This window comes from Dermacentor albipictus, chromosome 2, assembly GCF_038994185.2.
Source record: "Dermacentor albipictus isolate Rhodes 1998 colony chromosome 2, USDA_Dalb.pri_finalv2, whole genome shotgun sequence".
Lineage (NCBI taxonomy): Eukaryota > Metazoa > Arthropoda > Arachnida > Ixodida > Ixodidae > Dermacentor > Dermacentor albipictus.
Window position 1 is genome coordinate 126071560 of NC_091822.1, and position 26343 is coordinate 126097902.

The window sequence follows — 26343 nt, forward strand, 5'->3', positions numbered from 1 at the left end:
CCTCCGCGTCGAATGTGCACAATGCCCTCTGGAGCTCCCTGGCCGTCGTCACATTAGCCGCTTGATAGCTGTAATTATCTGTCACTCCCCTGAGAAGCATTGCAGAAACTGCAGCGCTTCCCTTTCTACTAACGTGCGAGGCAGGAGAGGATGAAGATAGAACTGTAGAGAGGAGAAGAGAAGAGGCAGTTACCATATAAGAGAGGGGGGAGGTGACGTGAGACGGCAAGGAAACCCCACGACTCTAAGGCAGCGATGTGTTATACATGGCTCTCAAATACACCACTATTTCTGAGTCGAACTTCTGGAAACCTTTGTAAACCTTCTAACAAGATTCCGCAACATATCAAATCAGATAGGAAATTAATTCGCCTCGCATGTTCTAACTGAAGTAGTTGAGAGAACGGAGCTATCTTTTCTTGGCGCAGAGATCGGGCTCTGTAATCTTCGTGCTGCTATTTTGCTTTTTTTGTTACCGATTTTAACGTAATGTTTGTAAAAAACTTTCGACGATAAATCAAAATTCTGCTTCAAAAAGTTGCGACAATCACATTGTCCACCAAAAGCAACAAATACGTTTTATTAAAATCGACCAAATAATTATCTCAGAAAAACATTTATGCGTGTTGCATGTGTTTGGCTAGGCAGTGTCGAATTTGGCTTCGAGGAAAAGCTTCCTCTTAATTATGAACAGCGTTTGGACCAATCAAGCCTGGCCATTCACCCTGTAATGATGTCATACATCATTGCGACAATTGCAGATCTGTTTGTGTTTTTGCGCGTAGGTATTCGTGACATCTAGCGTGTATTGCTTCAACGAAATAATTTGCATTTTAAATCACTTTTTTGCCTACTCAGCCTTGAAAGTTAGCGAAAGAAGGAGATCATCATGTTCACGATACAAAAGCACTTTTGCAATTATTCTCCAATCAGCGCGACTAGTAGCTAGAAATAAAAGAAAATTTTATCATATTAGCACTAAGCCGCGCAGGAGGTATGACGCTTGTAGAAAAAAAATACTGGCGTGAATAAGAAAATCAAATGACCAAGATCAATGCTCACAAGTTGACGTTGCGCGGTGTTTTTCTCTTGCAGATACGTTGGTTACTGTTCATGGTATCGGTAACTGCTATGATGACCATCTTTAAGGTGAGTCCTAACCGCGGTAAATATTGCTCGTCCCCAAGTCTGCAGACATAGTGTTTTCTACAGACAGCAGCTAAACTATGTCACGACATTTAGCTGAACCGTGCTAGGTGCAAGCGGGCGCAAGGTACAACGTGCCTAAGCACCAGCAGAGAACAAAAAGACTTATCCTGCGCAAGTAAGCCACGGGGAAAAATATTAGGAAGCAGGAGTACGGTAACTGCGACACCGTAGTACCAGTGTGTCAGCCGCATTCGCCACCAGTCGTGAAAGAACAGGCTCTGCGAAGCCCATTCAACGCGAAATATTCTTACCTGCTTCCTGGACCATTTTCTATTGCTATAAAAATCTAAAGCACATGAAGCCAACAGAAAACGGAGCCGATTTGCGCCTTGGGAAAATTCACTGTTGCAGAAAAAGTATCAACAGTAAAAGAGAATGAAAGCGGGAGAAAAGACAGATCTCCGCTGAAGAGAGATGAAGCCATTTGCATTATGTACACGGTGCTTTTCCCATAAGCTACTGTGACAGCTTTCCTGCGGCTTAGTAAATATCAGGTATTTGCCTACATGTGCCCACAAAGGGCACTTAAGTTTACTATTCACCCTTTCTCCCGTATCGGGAGAGAACATTTTGGCTACGTGAAGACAGGTTCACTAAGCCTAACGTGCCTTAACATCACTCCTGAACTCCCTGCGTGAGACGGGCTTGGAGGCCCGTTCGTACGACGTGTTTCGCGTGAGTGCTGTGTGAGATGTGCTGTCGACGGAATGTATTGCGTGTAGTGCGCGTAGTGAATTCTAGCTCACATCTACGTATCAGACAACGTGTTTTTACCCTCATTGTAATACATCATAGTCACCTACCATCAAACTTTCTCTTTCATTGAGTATCCTGGTTTCCCTTGGCACGGTGAGAAATTGCAGGTGAGAGATACGCTTTCCTGGCCGACCTCTCCTCCTTTATGTTCGTCAAAATATGTTCTCATCCTCCTTTGTTCATGTGTACAAAATTATCCCTGTATGGATGGATGCTACGAGCGTCCCAATTGAAACTGGGAGTTATGTTGTAACACCAAGCCCTTTTTTTAAATTTTTCCTACTGTCCTATGTGGCTTCGACATTTTTTGTTTGTCTTTTATAAAAAAATTGCAGCTTCAAACTTCCTCAACCACTATTGCAAAGTTCGTTTTTGTACAACCCCTTTCTGGTCTCCCTGCTTTTTTGCCACCGAAGCTCCAATCGCCTCTTATTAATCTCTACTGCGGACATCACTGGGGTAGCCAGAAATTTCATTCGGGGGGAAAGGGAGAGGGAGGGCTCACGTTCCAGCTTGGCCTCCTAATTATGAATTTGTCAAAGGATCAAATACACGAATAATAACTGCATTGCCATTGCCAAAGATTATGCAAACGAATTCTTGAAGCCTACGCACTGTGAAGACTAGTAAAATCTGTATTTTTCCATGAAAGTATATACTCGTTTGTCCCAGAAATTGTACCCGAAATAACTGATATCAATGCTTCTATGTTTTTTCTCTATTTAATAAGTAAAGAATGTCACACGAACTTTAGAACTATATCAGTTTGAAACCAGCAAGACAGTGCATGCCGCTGATATGGAAAATGTAAAGGCCATGAAATAAACAAATTAAGGACAACTATTTTAATGGAACTTTGTCAATAAAGAACGTTGTTTACGTTTTTGTACAACTGCAACCGTCAGTTAAGAATCTCAATGACGCTGTTCTTTGTTGCAATGTATTGCGCAGGAGCCTGTGTAAGCGGTCATGTATTGTAACTGCACCGCAATTGTAGCCATAAAAAGAGAACATATAAAGAAAGGAGGAGTTCTGCAATATATGCGAGGTCGAGTCAAATGAGAGTGAGCTACTGCGAATATATGACAAATGGGGTGTTTTATTAAAGGTAGTCTCCATAACAATTTAGACAATTCTCCCACTGACAAACGAGTAGCGGGATTCCAGTTTCATAAAACTCCTTGGTTTGCTGCTTCAAAAATAGGCAACTGATTTTCACGTAATCGTCCGACATGAATCTAGTTCCCTTGAGCTTTTTCTTCAATTGCCCCAAGATGTGGAAGTCGCAAGACTACGTGTCTATGATGTATGACGGATGTTGCAGCGTTTCCCATTGCATATTGCCAGCCTTGTTTTAGCCACATCGGCGACGTGGGGACGGGCATTTTCGTAGAGCAAGATGACCCCATGTGTAAGATTTTCACATCGTTTGTTCTTGATTGCGACACACAACCGGTCCGGCATTTCACAATATCGGAAACGATCGATAGTCTCTCCAGGTTTGGCAAATTCAATCTGCAATTGCCCCTGACAATCGAAGAGAAAGTCAACAACACGTCTCCGGTGGAAACGTTTAGTAGTCTCGTAGTAGGGGCACCATGACTCGTTCCCCATCGCAATTGTAGACAAGAAGTCGTCACCTACATTGTGATACCGGACCAGATGAGTCCAGGCAGCGCCAAACTTCTCCGTCTTCTGCTAGCGGTAGTTCAAAATCTTCGGCAGCCATTGTGCACATAAGAGCCGATAACCAGGGGCGTATACCTAAAGGGGGGGGTGGGGGGCGAGAGGCCTATGGGGCTTCAGCCCCTCTTCCCCCACGCAGAAATTTTTAGTCTCCTTTCTTTAACGCTAAGAGTGTGGCACTTCCAAGTCACGCACGGCATGTGTATTATCAACATGACAGAAAATTCTCAACAGGAAAGGCGGGAAGGCAGCGTTTTCAAGAAAGGAAACGCAAGCAAGAGAGATGACGATTATCGATATGACCTGCTATAGGTAAGGGAGAAATTTTGCTGTAGCCGAAATGATGCCGAGGCATTCCTTTTCGGTCGTCCAATAATTGCCTTCCACAATTGACAGCAACCGGCTAGCGTAACCTGTCCCCCGTTCATGTCCATCTTTCCTCTAGACGAGGGCGGCACCAAGACCTAGGTGATTGGCGTCAGTGGATTACTGTGTCGGCGTCCTCGTTGAAGTGCGCAAGTACCGGTGGTGACTGCATGCGTCGTTTGAGTAACAGAAAGGCGTCGGCCTGCTGCGTTTCCCACTTAAACTCGACATTACATTTAGTTAGATGTGCCAGCGGCTCCGCGATGCGTGAAAAGTCTTTGACAAAGCGCCTCTAGTAGGCACACATGCCAAGGAATCTACGCATTGCATTGTTGCCAATGGGCTGGTGAAACTTTACGATGGCAGCTGTCTTCTGCGGTTCGGCGTGGACTCCAGCTTTGCTAATGAGATGGCCAAAGAAAAGAAGTTTATCGCAAGCGAAGCGGCACTTCTCCGGCTTCAGAGTGTGCCCTAATGCATTGACGGCCTCTAGTACTGTCGCAAGCCGCCTGATGTGAACGTCGAAGTTTCCGGCGAAGGCGACGACGTCATCCAAGTAAACAAGACAAGTCTTCCACTTCAATCCTGCTAACACCGTGCCCATCAAGCACTGGAACGTTAGTGCGCCCAACATAGTCCGAATGGCATGACCTTAAACTCACAGAGGCCGTCCGGTGCGATGAAGGCGGTCATTTCGCGATCTCTCACGCCCACTTCTGTTTGCCAGTAGCCAGACTAAAGAACCGTCGACGAGAAGTATTTTCCGCGTCAGAGCAGATCCAATGTGTCGTCTATTCGTGCGATGGGGTATACGTCCCTCTTCGGGATCTTGTTCAGTCGACTATAATCGACACAGAAACGTAGGCTTCCGTCCTTTTTCTTCACCAAAACAACAGGAAATGTCCACGGACATTTCTACGGCTGGATGATATCGCGCATCATTTCATGGACTTGCTGCCTTATAGTTTCACGTCCTCACATCGAAACTCGGTAAGGCTTCCTACGGAGTGGCCGAGCGTACTCTTCGGTTATTATGCGGTGCTTTGCTACCGGTATTTGTCGAATCCTCGACGACACCGAAAAGCATTCTTTGTATCGTCGGAGAAGACTTCTGAGTGGTTGCTGCTTACTCATGGGGTGACTTCGATTTACGTCGCGTTGTTCGGAAACGGTGGTCGTCGTGGTACATGCAGCAGAATCCGAGAGGAAAAACGCATTGCTGGTTTCCAGAATTTCCTCGATGTATGCGATCGTCGTGCCCCAGCTGACGTGCTTGAACTCCTGGCTGAAGTTGGTCAGCCCCACCTTCGCTTTTCCTCTATGCAGTCGAGTGATCCCTCTTGCGACTCAAATTTCACGATCAAGCAGTAGACTTCGATCACCCTCCATTACACCTTCTGCGTCTGCGGGTGTTTTGGTGCTGACGGAAATAACAATTCTGGAGGGAGGCGGAATGGTCACTTGATCTTCCAGCACACTCACGGCGTGGTGACTTCAAGAGCGCTCCGGCGGTATTGCTAGATGTTCCGACAGCGTTATCGACTTCGTCTTCAGGAGTTGCTTGCACGAACATTTAATAACGAGTTTAAGAACGCGTTCTTGTGTTGACTAGGCCTTCTCTAGGGAACATATAAGAACGCGTTCTTAATTCGTTATTGTTTTCCTTATTAAATATTCCTCATGCCACCCCAGGTCGATGATTGCGCCGTGTTGGCTCAGGAAGTCCATGCCGAGAATGACGTCTTGTGAACACTGTCGAGGATAACGAAGGTGGAAGGGTAAGTCCGCTCATGAACAGTAATTCTTTCCGGGCACATTCCAAACGGCGTAATTCGGTGTCCTCCAGTGGGGCGCTTTTGAGAGCCTTGCCGTGCTGTCTTAACTTTCAACTGAGCGGTGATGGGTCCACTCGTTATGAAGTAGTCGGCTCCTTTCTCCACTAAGGCGGTGACTGCGGGACAGTCAAGAAGCACGTCGAGGCCGGTGTTTGTTTGTCTTGCGGTGCAGTTAGGTCTTGGCGTCGAATCATGGCTTCTTCGTGTCGACCAGTGGCCGAAACACCGAGTCATCAGGTCGTCTTTCGTCGGCGTATTCTTGACATGGAGGCTTTGTCGGGATGGCGTTCTCTCGTTCATACATCGTCGAGCTAGATCTTGAAGTGTTGCCGTCGTCCGCGGAGGATCTTCGGCGTTTAAAGTACAATGACTGCACCTACATCGGTTGCTGGTTTTGGTTTTCTGGGTATGGACTTGCGGAACGCACCCGAGCTGAGCCAGTGTATGGTCGGCAATGCGGTGACGAGTAACGGCCTGGTGATGCCGAACAAAGCGGTCGTCGAGAACTCCACTCAGTGGATGTGAAGTAGTTGGCGATGTCGCGAGGGCGCTCCCTAAGCTGTGGACGCGGTGCTTTGACGGCGAAGCCTCGCCGTCCCAAGACGTGGTATGGGCATCGGCAGTACACATGGACGGCTACTCCGCATTGGTAGCAGAGCGGGTGCCGGTCAGCGGGCGCGCGAAATGTTTGTCTTCCTTGGGGCGTTTCGCAGGCCGACATGTTGGCGGGTTGTGGTTTCTGGCGACGGAATCGCCGCGTCATGGGTCCCTGGCGCGTGAGCAGAGGGCAAATCTGGCAGCGGCCGACGGCGGCGTATGTCATCGCTTCCGGCTGGCGCTGTGGCGATGACGGTTGCACTTAGTAACCCCAAGTGATCGCTGAATCTCTTCTTTAACGATGTCGTTGATTGATGTCACTTAAGTTGCGACCTTGGAAATAGCTTCTGCAGTTCCTAATGAACGACAGCTCTGATTGTCTCTCCCATGCTGCCGAGTAGTTGAGCGTCTAAGTATTTTCGGCGGTTATATTCCATTGTCCGCATATCGGGCATCTTCTCAATGGTTGTGGCTTCGAAGACAAACTCAGCAACAGTCTTCGGCGTGTTCCGTATCAATTCGGCGTAGAGCACTTGCTTGAAGCGAATCAAGAAGCTAATTTTTTTCTCTTCTAACATTTCTGGGTCGGCGTGCCGGATGAGACGGGCCATCTCCTCCGTGAAGATGGCGATGGTCTCATAGGGCAGCCGCACTCGGGTTTCTAGTAGAGCTTGGGCTCGCACTCGGCGTACAACGCCTGTGAATGCCAGCCGGCAGCCGCTCCGGAACAGGTTCCACGTCGTTAAGGTGGCGTCTCCGTTCTCGAACCACACCCTGGCGGCGTCTTCTAATGCGAAAAAAGGCATGGCGCAGCTTGTCGTCGCCATTCCAGCTGTTAAATGTAGTGGCCCTTTCATACGTCTCCAGCCAGCTCTAGGGGTACTCGAATGGAGAGCGGTGGTTGCCTGGCTGCTTCAGCACGATCGGTGTTCGCGACACTGGGGCTGTCAGTGCGGCTGCTGCCATGGCCATGCAGTTCCTAGTCTTCCTATGCAAAAGTCCGTGTTCCTGAGGTTGTCCTCGTAGCCTGCGGCTAGATCGCTGGCCCTTGGCGATGTTGGAGTTGTCTTCGTGACTCGGGCTTGGCTCACGGCTTTGCGGGGGCGTTCGGTATATGACCACATCCGCATCTCCACCAGGTGTCACATAGTGGTGACGGTGAATAATACAGCGGGAAATCTGTCAATGAGGAAACTAACTTTTATTGGGTGAACACGTGCCTACAAAATCACGTTAGACTCAGAGCACAGATATAGTGGTCAATATGCGCGGTCAGCGATCGTCGGGATCTCATCTGCCGGTCAAGCACGTCAACATTTATGCATGAGTCATCGTAGGTTACAGAGTAATCGCTGATGTCCGCGTGTCTTCCACAATGTTCTACACAATTCTCGTCGCACATACAAACAGATTACACTTGCCTCGATGACAACAGGTAGCAGATAGAACCATCGGTAACATTCGAGAAACTTCTGATACACGTCTCGCGATGAACAATAGCATCTTTAGACGGTGAAAGGCGGTCACCCGAAAAGGACAAACAAGTGCGCGTGTCAATGCTTTATCTTGAAACTACGAACTTTCATTTGCAAATAGCCTGTAGGGCCTTTGCATTAGCATAGCAAAGTAATTTAGCCGTGGGCGGACTCTTCCACAGGTGAAGCGTAGGTGAGCTGCGTTTTCTTAGATAGAGCTTGCTCTGCATTTTTACATTGGGATCAACTATATGCTGTCGAAATGAATCCGGAGCTTCCACACTGTAGTATACGGTGTATCTCAGAGTCCGCAAGTTGCCTTGGGACGGTAAATCTCATAACTTGATGGGTGCAGTGTCCTGCATCTGGTCCATAGTGAACTCTGCGTTCGTCTGTGCACTGACACATTGCCGCTCTAGCTGGAACAATAATTAAAATTAAATTATGGGCTTTTACGTGCCAAAGCCACTTCCTGATTATGAGGCACGCCGTTGTGGAGGACTCCGGAAATTTTGACCACCTGGGGTTCTTTAACGTGCACCTAAATCTAAGTACACGGGTGTTTTCGCATTTCACCGCCATCGAAATGTGGCCTCCGTGGCGGGGATTCGATCCCGCGACTAACAGGAATATTGCACAAAATAATTGTATTTCGGCCAATTCTTTATCACTCAAAGCTAGTTTGACACCAGAATGCACTCTATGATAACAACCACTCACAAGAAGCTAACGTGCAGAATGATGGCGTTATTGGCGTCTAAAAAAAATGACAACGCTACACAAAAAACTTCGCGCCATCAGCCCTGCTACTTCCCATGTTAGTGCACACCCGAATACTGTCCACAATATGAAAAAGCTGAACGTATTTTGACGAAGCTGTTGGTTGTACACTCACATACCTAGGTAAAGCGGCATTCCGGTTAGTGCACTGTCAGCTCGAAGCGTTTTCTGATGACACTACAGAAGCAAGGAACGAAAGATATTCCACACGTGAACACTCCTGAATGCCGCTTGGCTAACTCTACTTGACCGTATACCTTCCGACCTGTCACGTGCCCTACGTCCCTGTAGTCTTTATTTCTTGCTTTTATATGTCCCAAGCTTGGAAAAAAATATCTGACCACCATGCAACTCTATTCACGGTTCTGCTGTAATGAAATTTTTTATGTTTATCTTTCATCGAAGGCAAAGTTTTAGTAAAAATACGATCACCAGATAGTACTGCAAGCATAGTACACATTCGTTCGCGCTCGTATTTAGTTCCGGGTCACCACTGAGATACACTCCACTCAATATCACTGATACTCACATTTTCGCATAACAAATAGTTGCAGTAATTTGACAGCATGCCGAAAATTAGGTAATTCTGGTCGTTTTGATAAAGGCGTGCTAAGCGGAACGTTTCGCCATGAGCATCAACGTAAACGATTGACAAAACACATCATATCCTTTCTACAAGCCAATGCCAGACTTCGAAATGGGAGCGTACTGCACGAGAAATGCGCTGAAAACGAGTCTACCGCAACTGCGCGCACTCACGAGTGGTTAAGTAGAGAATACGGAATCGTATGACATTGCACCAAAAAGTTTCACTTCACTTTTACAGAGCATGATGAAGTGTGGCTTAACTACACTGGCAAATAGGGAAAAATAAACGCGAACAGCAAATCACAATAATCTTCACAGAAATCACGGTTGTAATGTATGCACAACTGCGCCTTACAAAACAATTCCTAGTCCTGCCTTATCTTCTAACACGCGCACCGTATGGTAGTCCTCGCTCCATTTTGTCAAGGTGAAAATTAGGAGTCCTGAAGAAAAGATCACCTCTGACGCTATGACAAAAAATTTGCTTCATTCACCAACTCATTCTCGATGGCAGCAGCCGAAGCAGTGATGTCCCAGCATCGTGCGCTGTCGCCCTAAACAAAGACAGTAGAGAAATGCTGGGGGCAAGCAATTAAAGCGTGGCCACGCGATCGGACATGGCGGAGTCCGGGCGAACGCAGTCAATTGGGTCCATACATCGATATCAAATTCGAGGTCAAGGTCATGCGTCATTCGTCAGTTATACGTACTGCTGTTATTTTTGTACTTTGTGGCTGAACTAATCTTCAACATTATCGTTTATTTAATGCTACTCCCACATAACTGCGTAAACCTCAATAAAGTAATGTATTTCGGCATCCAAACGGAAGCTGTCATAGAACCGACCAAGATATCGCGCTGCTGTCTAGGCTCGCAGGTGATGTCTAGGCTCGCAGGTGACTTCAGCATTCTTAAATACATGAAGCTGAAATATACTGAAGCCTAGAAGAGAATATCGGAAGGTACGAACAGGTTAAAGTGAGGAGCATAAATTAATAGAGAAATATTAAACTGGAAGAAAAATGAACTTACCGTTGGCGGGAGCTGAACCCGCAACCTCCTCATTACGGTCCGTTGCACTACCGAGGATGATACCATGGTGGCTGTTCCCATGTCTGCACTCACCGGTATCTATGTATGGGCAACACTCGGAGGGTTGGTCAGTGCCACTCGAGGCATCGTGACATTATCCTTACTTATAAAAAGTGACAAGGTTATAAACAATATTCTTAGCTACCTAAAAGGACGCAAGGCTAGCTTTCTCGTGCACACTTTAAAACCCGCTACGACGTAATCCTGTCTAAATTATTTGCTTCATTATATCACCCGAGCTAAGCTAGTACGTTTACGGATTTACCTGAAAGAAGGTGGTCAAAGTTATGCGCTACTTAATCATCCTTCTGCAGTATATTCGATGATTGCTCCCATTGCTTCAACTCACTTTCCTTGTCCACCAAACTGACTCATACGCTTGTCCAGACTATATAGCTTCTGCCAACTAGATTTCAACGCGACAGCATTAAGGAGCTCATTTCGCAGAAAAATCCCCGAAGGCTATTCATAAATAAAAACGACTTGCAAGATAGGCTCGGTGGTAATCGAACCAGGGTATCCGGAGTGTGAGACGGAGGCGCTACCACTCAGACATGACTTTGATGGTTCAAGGTGGGACAAAAGCTCCTCTAATGAATGCGGTGTTGCCTGAGAAACGTGCCGTAGAAAGTTATACTGCTGTGTATATTGGTAATTATGAGCATGTAAATTACAGAAGTCGCAGTTAAACGCGTAGCGAATTACGTTTCCGCTACATTTCTTCTGCGCTTGGCGCACACGCAGAGCCATCTTGCGATAAACACAGAAGACCTCTTCTTCGCAATGTACAGTGCTGTCCCGACAGGTGGAGCACCACTCGACCGTTTCTACTCGAACCCTCGTGTTTAGCCGACGCGGCTCCTCTTTCCGCTCACAGCGCGATTCCTAGGTACAGCGTCCGATGCGGGACGCCTCTGACGTGATCGCTGCGCCGTAGCGCTTCTGGTGAGAAAGCGTCCCCTGCGATGTGTGCCGTGCTGCTGGCGAGGAGTCATGTTTCTGCGTGGTGCTCCCAAGCGAGATAGAGGACGATCACATCCAGGCGTCAGCCCCATGATCGCGTCCGCCATCATGGTGCGTCGCGGCCCGGCTGTCCGTGCCGATCACGACGCTTGGCTCGCGTAGATCGTTTCTCCCTCCGAGACACCGAGTTGTTTGGTTCGTTCCGCTTGCTCAGGCGCACGTTTCGTTCTTGTGTGAATCAAGAGCATGCCGAGCGAATGAGTTGGCAGTGCGAACGGGGTGCGATAACGCTATCGCGTTCCACTCTTGAAGGCGAAGCTTAAGCGTCATCCAAGTTTTTTGTGCCTGCGTACCTATCATTGTGTTAGAGGTCATGGCACATAAAGTGGCCGTTGTGATTTATACCCTCGTGCTGTGTTAATGAGGAACAATGTCTATCATTCGCCACTTCAAATTTCAGTTATATTACCAGCTCATCACCAGTCCAGTCGCAAAAAGCGCCAGAAAAGCCATGTATTGTCCCCTGGCGCAGATGACCTCCCATCTACGCTCACTTTTTTGGGAAAACCGCAAGGGATTGTAACAGTCTGCCTGCCACCACCACGCACCACTCCGACCCACATCAATTCAAGGCTGCTCTCGAATCACTGTTTTATTCAAGTCAGCCAACTGTCATATAATACCCCCTTCCTGGACGATGAGCAAAACGAGAACTAGGTGAAAGCAGGAGCCAACGTTTCGACAAATGGGACTTGTCTTGGTTCCTGCTTTCGCCTGGTTCTCATTTTGCTCATCGTCTTGAATTTCCATCTCCCGCCTTCCCCGTGTTTACCTCTTCCCTGGGTCCTTTGTATTGCTATAATAAATGATATGAAATAAATGAAATGAAATAAGTGAAATGAAATGAAAGTAACACACTGGCATGGAACGCGGAGAAACGGATAAGCACCCATCGTAATAGCCCAGTGGCTAAGGAGTTGCGCTGCTGAATTGGAGCTCAGGGGCACACTCCCAGACGCGCAGGCTGGTTTTAGACGAGGCTGAAATGCAGAAATGCTCTTGTACTTAGCTTTCAGTATAGGGTATTGAAAACTTGGTGGGTGACTATTACTTACGAGTCCCGCGGTACGGTGTGCCTTATAATAACGTCGTGTTGTTCGGCACGTAACTCCCCAGAGTCTAGCATAAGAAGCAGGTTAACCTTATATAGGGATGTCTCCAGAGGCATGTGGTAACTACGCTGCCGGTAGAATTTTGGGAATGGCAACGTCCGTTTCAAATACTCCTACATTTCCTTAAACGGCCAGAACAGTATGGACACCCGGACGTGAAACTCTCACTGGGTATATACCAGAAGGCCTGCGCATCGGCTCGAGCGCACACTCGCGGAGCCTCACAGTGAAGCAAACACGTCTCAGGGACAGTTCGTAACCAATTACAAAAAATGATTTCAAGACACACTTGACCACTACTGACTAGAGCGCAGGAAATGTCCCCCACTGCGTGATTCCCTAGCGCGCGCCGAAGCACTTTCGTGGAAGCAGCTCCAGACAAACACTTTTCCGCACCGCACACGACACCACGCAGTGTGCCCCCACATGGTATCCGCAATAAGGTCCAGATGGCAGTGCTGCGGCCGCGCGATAATGTGCCACTTAGGCGTGACAGCTCACGAGCGACAACCCTACAATCCTACACCCCGCCACAAAACAGTGTGAAGTCTCGCTGTCTGTAGCGTCAATTCTCGGAGACCGGATCAATCTTGTCGGGAGGGCGCGCCAGACTGCCGCGGCTCGTGGGTTCTTGGTCTGAGGACTCTACCGACGCCCAGGGCCCCTAGAAGGACCTTGCGACTTTTCTAAATTTAAATAAATGCTTCATCCTCTATCTCTCTATCTCTCTCTTTAACGTCGGCTTCAGAAATGCGCCTGCAACATCTGCCGACAGTTGTTCGTACCTCCGATGTTTGGCCCCTTGGCGCTCTTTGGCCATATGTGGTCCACGCGCCAATAAACTGCATAAGTCATAATTATCACATTTGGCTTCAAATGTTACGACGTCGACACAATCAAAAATGTACCACCACTGCGAGTTTCGACATCATAACTGTGCGCGATATTTGATATGTAGCTGCTGAAAAATTCCGCTCATTTCCATGACCACTTTTTGGCTGCCTGCAATTCGTTAGAAGAGCCGTCACATTAGGGCTTATCCTGCTTTTGTTTTGTTTTTGTTTTCTATTTTCATCTTTCTGTTTTTGGTGCAGGTGTTTATATTGTATTTTATACACGACTTCTACGAGGGCGTTAAGCAGCAAGGAACACTGGACTCCAATGGGCTCCTGAATGCTGATGACATGCAGCGACAGAGCATGCAAACAGCCAAACAGGTAAGATAAAGATTTGCGTTCAGTGTACAGATAATTGTCTGGTAATATCTAAAAAACAGATTATTAGAAACAGAAAAAGAAGAAGAGTTCATTTTGGCCATCACCAAATTCATTTGTCAAGATGCTTAGTACTTATCGACATCTTCCCTGGAATCATCAGCTCATCTACGATAACTTCAGAAGAAGGAGCATAACCAGAATACATATTGACAAGTGCATCAAAAAGACACCGGTAACCATATTAGAACTTTATTGTACGACTTCTCTAGCTTTCTTGCGTATGTTCCAAGGAGAAAGGCGTATTTTTTAACGAGAACAAAGACGTCATGACGTCAGGCTAACGTTTCACGGCTGTTGTAGCATACTATTGCTGTTGGCACTGAACCCTGATGACCTACTCTTCATACGAGCTGTTTAAGAACCGCTGTTCCTTCGGGCCAGCAGAACTTTCCTTGCGCGTTGCCTTGCGCCAATATGTTGCACTCACGTAATATTCGAATATCGTCGAAGTACTACAAGTACAACGTTATACCTCGCTATCGCTGCTAATGTCTCGCCCTTCGGTTGAAACCGCGACGTTTTCACAAGCTGTTGGCGCTGACGTCGCTCTAGCTCATTGTCTGCGAGTGTTGAAGGCTTTTATGTGTCGCGCGATGCACTTGTGCCTCACGTTCTTGCCGCCAAGGCACTCCTACCACCAGGATGTGTTCAGTCGAGCGCTTCTGCGGCACATTGAGTAGGCGCCCATTGTTTTATAGGTTGAATCGTCATAGCACTGCGTTGCCTCTGCGGGATTGCCTCCATGCCTCCATGCGGGTTGGCTTCCATGCTGGATTTGTCCAGTTTTTTACTGTTGTCGTAGTCCATGGCCTGAAGGCGCCGCAATGACGTCACATTGTCATCACGTCCTAGGTCAGGGCATAGCCATTATGGATTTCATAGGTATTCGGCTGCTGCATGGTAGATTTAGTGTTAAGGGGTGTTTGTTTGCCGGAGTGTGCCCATCGATAGCTTTGCTCAGGACACGCGAATGGATATGTTCTCTCTTCTTTTACTTCTAAGCACGGAAGCACCGATACGCTGCTTAGGTAAGCAGTCCCATAAACCGTGCGCATAGCTTTTCCCCTGTATACAGTTGCAACTATATGGTTAGCTGCACGTGACCTCTCTGTCTTTCTTTCATCCGTTCTTTATCTTTATCTCGCTTTCTCTATCTATCGACATGCAAAATGAGTTAAAGGGACACTGAAGGCAAATAATAAGTCAAGCTAAATTAATATATTTGTGCTCAAGAACGTCTAAGTGATTAGTAATATGGCGAGCAGAGCTTTAATAATCGAGTAGTCGAGGTAAACGCAGTACAATGACATTAACTCGGGACAATCAAGTACTAGCCTGTGACGGAGGCACTCCTCATTATAATTATCTCAGTAGTACTCAACTACTCGTAATAAAAAGATCATTGGAGTGCATTATACGACGAAAGAAAGTGCGGCTTTTTCAGTTCTATTGGATTTTTTTTAGCAGAAAGAACTCATCGGCGTTACCATTGAAAGCAACATGGGTGTTCGAGTGGTTTCGCTTTCTTCACTCCGCGCCGCCAGCGCTTTCGCGTTTCTGTAGTTGCGTTATCGCGCAGTGCTGCGCTGGTTTTTTCTGGCTCGCGAAACTCACACTATCTGCAATTAGCAGAGAATGCCACGTCCACGCGAAGTCGCAGTATTCCCGAACTGTCCACCCCACTTGAGCAAGAGCAGCTGCAGCCGTGAATACAAGGAGGAGGAGGAGGAGCAAGAACGTTTATTGAGCTCTAGAAAGTTTTATGGATTTCGCGGAGTCAGATGGTGTCTTCCATCTTCATGGCAATGGCCGTCTGCCCCTAGTCCAGGGCTCCGCTGGATGCCGCTGCCAGCTGGACCCGTTGGATCAGCCCTAGTTGGACGTCCTGACGGTCACTGGAGAGCATTCCTTCCCATTGCTCCGCACTCGGATTTGGTATTATTGGTGCTGTATTTGTATTCTGGCAGGCACACGTTATATGGTAGAGCGTGGGTGTTTCCTGGCACCATGGGCATTTGTCAGTGTACTGTGTGGGTTGTATTTTGCTGAAGGTGTTTAAGTTCGGATACGCACCCGTCTGTAGCAGCCTCCAAGCTACGGAGTCCTCTCTAGCGAGAGAGCTATGCGGCGAGGGGTATCGCTTTCTGCTGCCCTTATAGTGGTTCAGGATAGCCGAGTATTCTCTGGGGACTGGCTCGGTTTCCTCGGGGTTACTGGCGGAGGGTGCTCAGTATGCAGTGTATCCTCGAGCTACCATGTCGACCTCACGGTTGCCTTCCACGTCCATGTGACCCGGCGTCCACATTATCGTGTGTCTAATTGGTTGTTCTTTTTCTGGATATTGTGTGTGGGGATCTTCAGAGCGGAGTATGCGGAGCGCTCTGTGACCTATTCTGCCGAACATGTAGTTTCTGCACGCTGTTTCGGAGTCGGTTAGGATCCTGAAGCGCAATAATGTCGGGTGGGGTTTGCTGTGTGTGAATATATTGTTGAAGTAGGCCCTACTTCCTTCGGTAGCCTCTGCAGTTCCATTGCCATGTGTCTAGATTTCCTTGTTTGCTTAAGGTTTTCCTGGCCATGTTAAGCTTCTGTGTTAGTCGTGGTCGCGTTGGCGAGGCCTGTCTGTGCGGGACGGTGGTATGGCTTCTCTCTGATGTTTTCGGTGAATTTTTGTGGCGGATCGAGCTGCGTAATTTCGTTATTTGCACTTGCGTTTGTTGTGTTGTTTGTTGAATCATCTGTTGCATCTGTTGCATCATCTCCTGCATTTCGGCTTTAAATGTGGTAAAGTTCTCGTTGCTTGCCTGCGACGAGTGCGGCGGTTGGGTTAGGTCGGGTTGCGGCTGTGGAGGGCTGCTCGGTCTCTGGTCCCTAACTGCCTTCGTGAGCTCGGCTACCTGGCGTTCTAGCTCGCTCTGTCTGACGCGGGCGAGTTCTAGTTCGCGTCTAAGGGCTGTGATTACTTTGTTCGCATCCTCCTGCTGTTTAGGCGAAGGATCTGTCGTGGCGTGGTTTTCCATGACCGCGCGCTTGCGTTTTGAGCAGAAAATGGTAGCGCCGTCTGTCGAGCGCCATTTCCTCACGGACGACAGTAAAGTGCGCTGACGGCATATGCAACGTCACCACTCCCCATTCGGGGGCCGATGATTTGCAATCAGCAAAGAGGTATGCTGACCCTTCAGATGCAATTTTCTCGTGAACTAGCGTCTTTTCATGACACAGAACAAGCGCTGCGAAGTTTCTGATTTCTGATTATAACACCCCACGTCGACTTCTCATCTACCTTTAGTGTCCCATTAAACAAAGAGGCAAGCGCTTACTGACTGCACGTGCTAAAGGAGTCTAATGCCTTGAAAACTGGCACTGGTTGCACATGCAATGCTGCACTGGCACAAATGGGCAGTCAACACAAATATTCAAGCGAAGCCGGCACCCAAAGCAAACATCACTGGAGGACACAGAAGGTGCACAAAAGGTTTGCTGTTAACACATTGCAGAGCTACGGAAATCTGGGCTTTTGAATAGAATCATATAGCCTTATGTCGGAGAGTCAAACATTTCAGCTGCTAGAGATTTTTAGGTGACATCAGCACGAAGAACTTTATAAGGTAGTTGATCGAGAGAGCGAGATAGACGGTCTCGAGCGTGAGGGTGCTTCCAGGCTGTCGTTTTTCTTTTTCGCTCACGACGTCCTTCAAATTTTTATTTTCATGTTACGGTCAAAGAACTTCCGGTAGTTGCTGTTGTTTCTTTAGCCCATGGTTGATCAACCCAGATAAACTGAGAGCCTGCGACATTGGTTTCATTATAAAGGTTTAGGTTGAGCGTAAAAGGAATTCCTGAATTGAGTTTCAATGCCGATATTTTTATTCGCCAATCAATTCACTCATTTGCATTACATTTATTTACAGTCAAACAATAATTATGTCGGCAGTATTGCCTGAAGGTTAGCGCAGAGCACTTGTGGCAGTTTACCAATACAAAATAATAAATAGAGACATGCGCGTACCCGGTTGCCCCTCATGTGCGTTAATTACTGCGAGTGCCACTCGTGCAGTAGTCAGTTTTGACCAAGGTGTCTTTGCTGAAGAGACATGGAGCACAGGGCAGTAACAGCAACGAATACAGCAGTTTTAGTTATCCTTGGCTAGGCCAGCAGCGACTCTTGGTAAACATGAAATGAAAGGTTCTCTTTCCTTGAGTCTGCGTACTCACTTCGAAACACGTTAATACAATAAAATGATTGCTGTATCAGAGAGAGTAAGCTTACCTTCATACAACTATAAGTGGTTTCAGCATGATGAACTCGTACCACTTAAGGTTCTGAATCGTGCAAGGAATGATACATGCAGCAATATTCCAGGCCAATTTTTTAACTAGCACGTTAGCATTAGGACTGGCAATGTGATAAAAGGTTATGTGCATGACATGTGGGGAGCTTGTCACATGGGGTGTGTGTTATGTATGCGCACCCACACACATATATATACACATGAACGAGACGAAAGGGTGTAAACCAAGGTGCCCGATATTTTGATACTATCACAAGAAGCCAAAGACAATACAGGGGAAATTACTTATACTTAATAATTGAGTACAAGAAATTATACTTTAATGGAAATGAAGGTGGATGAAAAAAGAACCTGCCGCAGCCGGGGAGCGATCCCACGTCTTCGCATTACCCGTGTGATGCTCTACCAATTGAGCTACCGCGGCACCGTTCTCACATCCACTTTCTCGGGTATTTCTGAGTTACTATGAATGCTAACCCTGGAAGTGTTAGCCAGTGCCACCACTCGCTATATACATATACCCATGAAGTTGAGCACCTTTTGGCTCAAGTTTGTCGCACATAACTTGAGCCAATGTTTTAAGAATGAAATGCACTCCGGACGCGAGTTGAACCGAATGGATAATGTTGGCACTTGCCTATAGTTACTGAGCAGCTGGCACCATTCGGCCAGCTGCATGCATCTGCGCCGTCATGCGAATAGAGCCGCTTGCCCAGATGCCTACACTAGGCGTAACGCCCTGTCGCGGCCCAGTCTGGCTGCAGCGGGCCTTGTTCATCCATCGAACGATTCAGAGCAGCACAATAAGAGTGCGCAAGCGCGCCATCACGTGGTATTTTTCTTTCATATTTCACGGGCTTCCTTTGGAACACAGAAAAAAAGGACCACGAGAGATATATCGTGTTTGAAAAATATTATTGAGAGGTTTGTTAAGGTGCTCTGCAAGTGTGGGGTCATAACATAAGTAATCCATTAGTTAAGGGGAAAATTTAAAAGGAATGCCTTAACTCTAGGCCAGTGCCAACGTTCTGCATTCGTTTCAACGCGCGTCCGGAGTGCCTTTCATTTTTAAAACTTCGGCTCAAGTAATGTGGGAGAATCTGTACATCAGCAATTGCATCTTAGAATGGGTCAAGCGTATTTAGAAAGACAAGATTCACAACTTCGCCGTTATCTATATATGGTTAATTTGCACAACAGTTTCGGTTGGTCGACCAAACTTTTTCGAGGGATACAGGAAATTTTCGCCACATTCTCTTCATATATGACAGCAGAAACTAAAACAGGCAAAACGAACAAAAAGACCGGAAAAAGAAAGTGAGCGAGCGAGGGGGAAGACAGAGGGGAAAACAAGGACGAGAAAAATTAAGTAAAAGGGAAACGCATGAGGGAGAGAGGCGAGGGCCAAACAACTTACTCCTTGGTGATGGCGTTATTCGCGTAGCATTGGTGACTCCCCTCGTCATTGGCAGTGTACATGTCGCTTACATGGTCCCTAGGGCACGTGCTTTTACAAGTGCGACGAAAACGCTAGCCCATATTGTGGTGTCCTGGTCAAATTAAGTACAATGCTTAAAGAAGAATGGGGGGGGGGGGGAAAGAAGAAAGAAAACCCGAGGACTAAATAGCTTACTCATTGGTAACGGGCTTGTTCGCGGTGCATTCTTCGTGAGGTCACGACTTCGCGACCTATTTTTCTTCCGTTCCCTATCAACAAGCAAGCGGTATGCCAAGCGCGCCATCTGATGCGTCGTGCGCCATACGTGCCACCGAAGCGAGCGAGGCCGGCGGCGCATGTGAAGTTCGTCTGTTCGGCGACCCGTCTCTTTTGGATGTAGCCAGTTTTCTGGGCTCCCGGCGTATTCTTGCCTTCATTCTGCATTCCGACACGGCGCCACTGCACTACATGGACTACAGCAAGGTGAGAAATTTTGTTTGACAGTCTGCGATGCATTTCGAGCAATTTTAGGCTTACAGCACGTAACCAAGGCTAGTGACCCCGTTAGCGAAAAATAACTCAGCCATTGTGGCGTAGTTAGTTTGAGTTAATGACTTGTGCTGGGAGATTTTTGTGACGCTTTCTACGAGTCCCAACATCACTGTAACTTATTTTGGTATTTTTGGGCACGCTTGCCATACCCGGCTATGTGACGGAGTTAGCGAAATGCAGCTCGACCGCAGTTTCGCGTGTGCTGAATCTTACTGCGATAAGTTCGTGACGCATTCTCGGACTCCCAAAATTATTGCAATTAATTTAGTACTTTTCTGGGATACTCTTGAGGCATGCTCGCCGCGCCTGGCGTTGTGAAGCAGTAAGCAAAAAAGCAAGCCGGCCGTGCTGACAGTCTGGCGTGTACTGAATTTTAGTGGGCCAAGTTTGTGACGTTTCTTATGACCCTGCAACAGCATATCCCTTCTTTCGGTACTCGCACTTGTCGAAAACGCGACGAGCTACACTCTAAGAAAAGTTTGCAGCCTTTGAGTCTTATCTTTCCACACAACGATAAACGTCATCTGCTTTGTCCGAATTTCCTTTCTTCAACGCTGCGAGCCCAGTACTTCCCAGTAACGAACGGCATGCGCGTTATGAGCATGACATAGCATTGCCGACAGGAAAGTAGCGGGCGCGGCGTTTTAAAAAAGGAAATGAAAGCAAGGCAAATGACGATTATTGTGGTGTGGCCGATATACACCACAAAGGGTGTAAACTTGTTTTAGAGTGTATTGCCACGGGAGTGGCAATACACGGGAGTGTGTAACATAACATAACACGGGAGTGTGTATCTTGCGCCGGCGGGACACGTTATCTAACGCCGAGGAGATCAGAAACCAAGAACTTGACAATTCTGTATTCTGAGCGACGGAACAGAGGCTTTGCACTCACGAATTTGTATTCAGTGCCACTAGAAGGCATTCTGCGAGCGTGTAACATGGTCGGGCTGAGAGCTTGTGTTGTGGCCACCTCTGTGCACTTGGAGTACCATCGCGTCGACTGAGGCCAAGTTGTTTTGGAAACGTGCAGTAAACCCTGTATTCGTGCTCTTAAACCGTAGGAAATAATGCCCGCGGGAAGGGAGGGGTGCTTGTATATCAGATGTTTTCTTCATATTTCATCGCATTGTTTAGGAGGAGTCTATTTGCTACGAAATCTACGTATCACTGAATTTATCTGTAATGCCCCCCCCCCATTCACCACTTTCGCACGTTTCGCCTCTTCACGCAGAATTCCTGTTAGGTCAATATTCCAAAATGATACATGCGTGTAATTTACTCTTTTTTTTTGCAGCTGATGACTTCCGGTAGAGTTTCGTACAGTAGCGACTGCTGCTTACCTGGTGACACAAGTTTGGATGGATGCACAAAAAGGCTTGAACGAGCATTTGTATATAGAGAGCAAAATAAACATTTCATCATTTCAGAAGACGTCTTGCGTTTATGAAATTGCATATGGCACAGATACGGTGGAGGCTTATAAAGATCTTTCGCAATAATTTTTACTAAATAATAAAACGATCCTGCGCCAAGGCCGCTCATCGTTCAGCAGTAGAAGCGAAAAAAAAAAATTCTGCGCCGATCAGCGGAGCCGGCGTGGCGTGCACCAGCTGGCGTTCAAAACGCGCGCGCCAAAACCGAAAGCGGAAGGTGTTAATCGCATCCGCTTGGTGCGCCACAGCCAGTTCGGCCGCTGGGCTCTATGGGAGTGACCGCTCTCGTTGAATTTTTCTCTATGCTGTCGCGTTAAAATCAAAGGAAGTAGCCCCAGCAAGGCAGGTTGAAGCCATATGCTTGCAGACCTTGCAGCGTTGTTTACCATAAGGTTTGCAATCTGATTCCATGTTTTGAACTGTGGGTCTTCTAGCTGTTACGAGGATATCTCTTAGGTTCCTTCCCCGGCAACAGACAACTTGGGGTGACTGTAATAATTGTAGACAGATGATGTGTTCCGCTCAATAATATTGAAGTGCTTGGCTAGGATGTTGACGGACGGTAATGTAGAGGAGTAAGTGAGCACAAGGTTGGTTTAATTTTTCGGATAGAGCGGATTTGCGCCAGTCAAAATGAGATTTCTGTGTGAGGCTTGGTGACACTTATAGCATCACCGACAATACTTTCGGGGTATTCCTTCGCTACCACGGCCGTTTTGAGTTCCTTTGCGCGAGTTTTGACATCTCTCTCGTCAGAGCAGATGCAGCGGTATCGGGGGGCTTGTGAATAGCTTTCTGTCAATACTGTGCGTGGCTGTTTTTGAAATGAAGAGATTGGTGGGGATCTGCGGGCTTCTTATGTAAGGTTGTGAATATGCGATTATCTTTAAGTTGTACAGTGACATCAAGAAAGTTTACAGCTGATTTAGAATAGCTGTGTGTGAAAGATATTGATGAGTGAACTAAATTATTATCTACTGCAAATCTAAGGGGACTTTCTTCGTGGTGCCAAATAAACGATATATCGTCTAAGAACCTTTTGCAGAAGACCGACTGCAAATTTCTCGTCGCAAGAAAGATTCTTCAAGCGATGCCATAAGTATATTCGCATAATCCAGAGCCATCTTCGTTCCCATTGCGGTGGCGCTGATCTGGAGAAAGCGTTTCTCGTCAAATTCGAATTTATTGCACCCTATTACTAAGCCCAGTACTGTTGGCAGCGTATCCTCGTCTCAACTAAAAGGCGTCTTTTTTTTTTCATGTAAGCGTTGGCTGCTGCGTCAATGCCGTCTGCTTGTGGTGAGTTTGTGTACAGGGACGCTTCATCTATTGTAAGCTTTGTTTGGGGATCTCCAGTCGTGCCGCGATGGAGAATGGCGGACGCGGCGCATTCTCCTTTGTACACAGTAGTCTTAGTGACGCTGTTTGGCTAGAGGATGACGGTTGCTTTCCAGGAAAAGTAGACGCCGCTGTCGCAACAGGCTGGCTAAACTTGCACCTCAGCGGGCCGTTCTTAACAAACTGTATCTGTTGTATATGTGTTGAACGTTGAACTTTATGTGTATCTATACAACGTACAGATAGCAGGGGCACAGACAAAAAGCCATAAATCGGACTTGACTGCACCTATGTATTCTAATTATTCTATATTATAATCTTTGACTGTACTCTCCCCCTTACACGAGCCTTGTAGGGGCTAGTGAACTATACATGTATATATATATATATATATATATATATATATATATATATATATATATATATATATATATATATATATATATATATATATATATATATATATATATATATATATATATATATATATATATATATATATAAAGTACAAGAAATTTCCACTATGTTGTCCTTGGTGTCAGTGTTTGTTGGCTTCTTATGATATGACTAATAAAAATTGAGCCCCCCTTGATTAACCCCTTTCTTCTCGTTTATTACATAACGAGCGTCTCGAATCCGGCAACACTGATGCCGTCGGGTAGCATGTGTGGGTTTATTGACCAGTTGCTTTCATCCAAAAAGATCACGTTCTCATGACGCCTGCGGCAAAAAGGACGTTCCACGTCCGCCCGCCGCCAAGGCCTGTGAGTGGTGGCGCTGGCTAACACTCCCAGGGTTTTGCTAGGACACATAAATACTCAAGAAAGTGGATGGGGAAACGGCGCCGCAGTAGCTCAATTGGTAGAGTATCGCACGCGAAATTCGAAGGTTGTGGGTTCGGTTCCCACCTGCGCAAGTTGTTTTTTCGTCCACTTTCACTTCCATTAATTTATCATTTCTTTACTTCATTTATTAAGTACAAGTAATTTCCCCTCCGTTGTCCTTGGTGTCAGTATTTGTTGGCTTCTTATGATATGACTAATAAAATCGGGCCCCTTGGCTAACCCCTTTCTTCTCGTTTATATATATATATATATATATATATATATATAGTAAGGGGTAGAGAACACTCAAAGATTATGCATATATATGTAAACACTCACTGTGATCTGCTCCGAACAACTGTCAGTTGCACTTCGATCCTCGAAAAGGCAGGGCGTGCGTCTAGTGAGATACTGAACGAGATTTTGCAACCTGGTGAACACGGTTTAAGTCATGAATCACCTTTACGTCGCAGCTCTTTGAACTTTGACGCAATGTTGACGCATTCTCTAGTATTTACCAATAAATTGCAACACTTTCATAAATTAACACATAGACAAAAACAGCGTAGGTGAAGCAGTAGCGAAAATCCCCTCTATTATAGCATCATATAGCTAGAGGCAATATAATGGCAACTAACGCAGCAAAGGTAATGTTTTGAAAAACATAGTCATGCATCAGAGACCTCGCTAGTCATTTACAGGTCATGATTTCTGAATGCGGTCTGAGCCAAGGCTGTCTTGAACAAATAAAAAGGACTGTTCCTTATTTTAACGATGCAAGCAAAAACTTACGTTGATGCATAATTTCTTGACAGCAGCGTCTAACAGGCTACATTCTCAGCCAAAGGATGCCATTGAAGCTGTCTGTAATACAAAAATTTTGAGGACGCTTAAGCTTGGCCTTTAGAGAGACGAACGCGACAGCGTTCAAAGACCCATGCTTCCCGGCAACTGCAGCTTACGTAACCGTAACGTTTACCGGGAAACGCTGGCTGCGAATGCTACGCACGAAGGCGAGCTTTCTGGTAGAAACGCGACCTCTTGCGTTGGTCGGTGGTTTTTGTTTCGCACTTTTAATATTTTGCTCTGAGCAGAGCTAACATAAGGGAGATGCGTTGTCGGTGTTTCTTTTTTCATTGCATTTTTTTCTGGGCGCCGTTCTCAAAATTCCGAGGAATAACTTAGTAAAGAATGAAATACAAGGTATGAGCAATTTTAGGGGTAGATAAGTTGGTGGGTATGCGTGGTTCGGCCGATGTGACGTACAACGCGGGACGCCGGATTTTCTGCGACACGGACTCCTTAACGCTCTCGCGTTAAAAGAATCTGATCTATAGTAGTACACTATAATCTGATCCGTACTTATCATGGCGCGCGCTTGTAGGTGATGCCAACCTCCTGCCCAACCTGCGGCATTAAGGCACCAGGAGTTCCGACGCAGTGCTTGCACCCAACCAGCGGCATGTTGGCTCCAGGAACTACAACGCAGGGCTTGTAGCCAACCGCTGCTATATATGTAGCTGTTATGGAATAGCTCCTCCAGCTTACACTGTGACTCTGCTGAGTGTTCCGCGCAGGCCTGGGACTTCTTTATATTACCATGTAAGAAGTAAAGAATTTCACTGAAAATTATACGAATAAACATTACTTTGCGAATACATTAATTCGCAAATTAGGCATTATTTAGGCATTCGCTAAAGGAGGCATTGTTGCCTCCTTTTGCCGCGCCTCGTGGACATTCTGTACCACCAATGTATGTCCAAATAAACTGAACTGAATTGAATTTACCCAGCACGCGAAGCACTAAATGATCCACGTGCACGATCTACGGAGATCAATACAACTTAATATTATTCATGCTCCTCTTGAGGAATTAATGTATGTGTCTTAACGCCTGGGGCCTGGGTTAATGTCTGTGGTTTTTCTTTGTCTCGTATCCTGGGGGTTTTTCTCTGTCTGCTTTCACTCCCCACACCGACAAAGAACTACCAAACTCAATAAGCTCCCCCACCTCTATTTCGCCTACGTCGCCATGTTCCCTCAATCGTGCTAGAAGACCTCATAGAGGATCAACATGCATCGACGCCAACCATTTTCCGTCAACTCATTCAGGAACTTTTGGCCATCATCACCTCGCCAGGCACAAACATAATCCTAGTGCTAGACTTCAAGGGAGCGTTTGCCAATCTCTGTCCCACCACCAATCTAAATCAATGAAATAAAACCGGGAGTGGCGAGCGCACACACAACTGTATCCTGGCGTTTCTTTCATGCCGTACTGCAACGACCAGCTCAGACAAACCCTTTACAACAACCCTCTTAGCACCCAACAAAATATTCCCCCTAATGCCAGTCCAGTAGCATGCGCTCTTTAACAAGGTGATTGTACCACACCTTCATCCATTCAGTGTCGATTTGTTTATTTATTTTAATACCTTCAGAGCCCGTAGGGCGTTACACAAGGAAGTAGGAACATGAAATACAAAAAGACTACACTTATCAGGTAACAAGCTTATCAAGTGCATTTTAAATATCACTGGCATCCGCAATAGATACAATAGTTTGGGTGCGCAAGTCATTCCCATCTCAACAACGCGACCTATCCCCCTGACCGAACCGAGTGTCAGTGGAGGAACACGACACCGTGCAGCACATGGTTGATAGTATT

The 26343-nt window shown here is 46.6% G+C and overlaps 1 protein-coding gene across 6 annotated transcripts in view; it reads left to right on the top strand.

Annotated features, from left to right (window-relative positions):
- The window catches only part of LOC135895935 (uncharacterized), a 113911-nt gene that overhangs the window by 62323 nt on the left and 25245 nt on the right, over window positions 1-26343 (top strand). For 5 of the 6 annotated variants that reach the window (XM_065424208.1, XM_065424203.1, XM_065424204.1 and 2 more), the window contains 3 exons: window positions 1096-1149; window positions 13614-13736; window positions 25060-25339. In XM_065424208.1, the coding sequence (XP_065280280.1) occupies window positions 1096-1149; window positions 13614-13736; window positions 25060-25173 (291 nt within the window). In that variant the 3' untranslated portion in view covers window positions 25174-25339. Of the gene's footprint in view, window positions 1-1095; window positions 1150-13613; window positions 13737-25059; window positions 25340-26343 lie in introns of those variants that run through there. The other variant, XM_065424205.1, reaches the window with a different exon arrangement.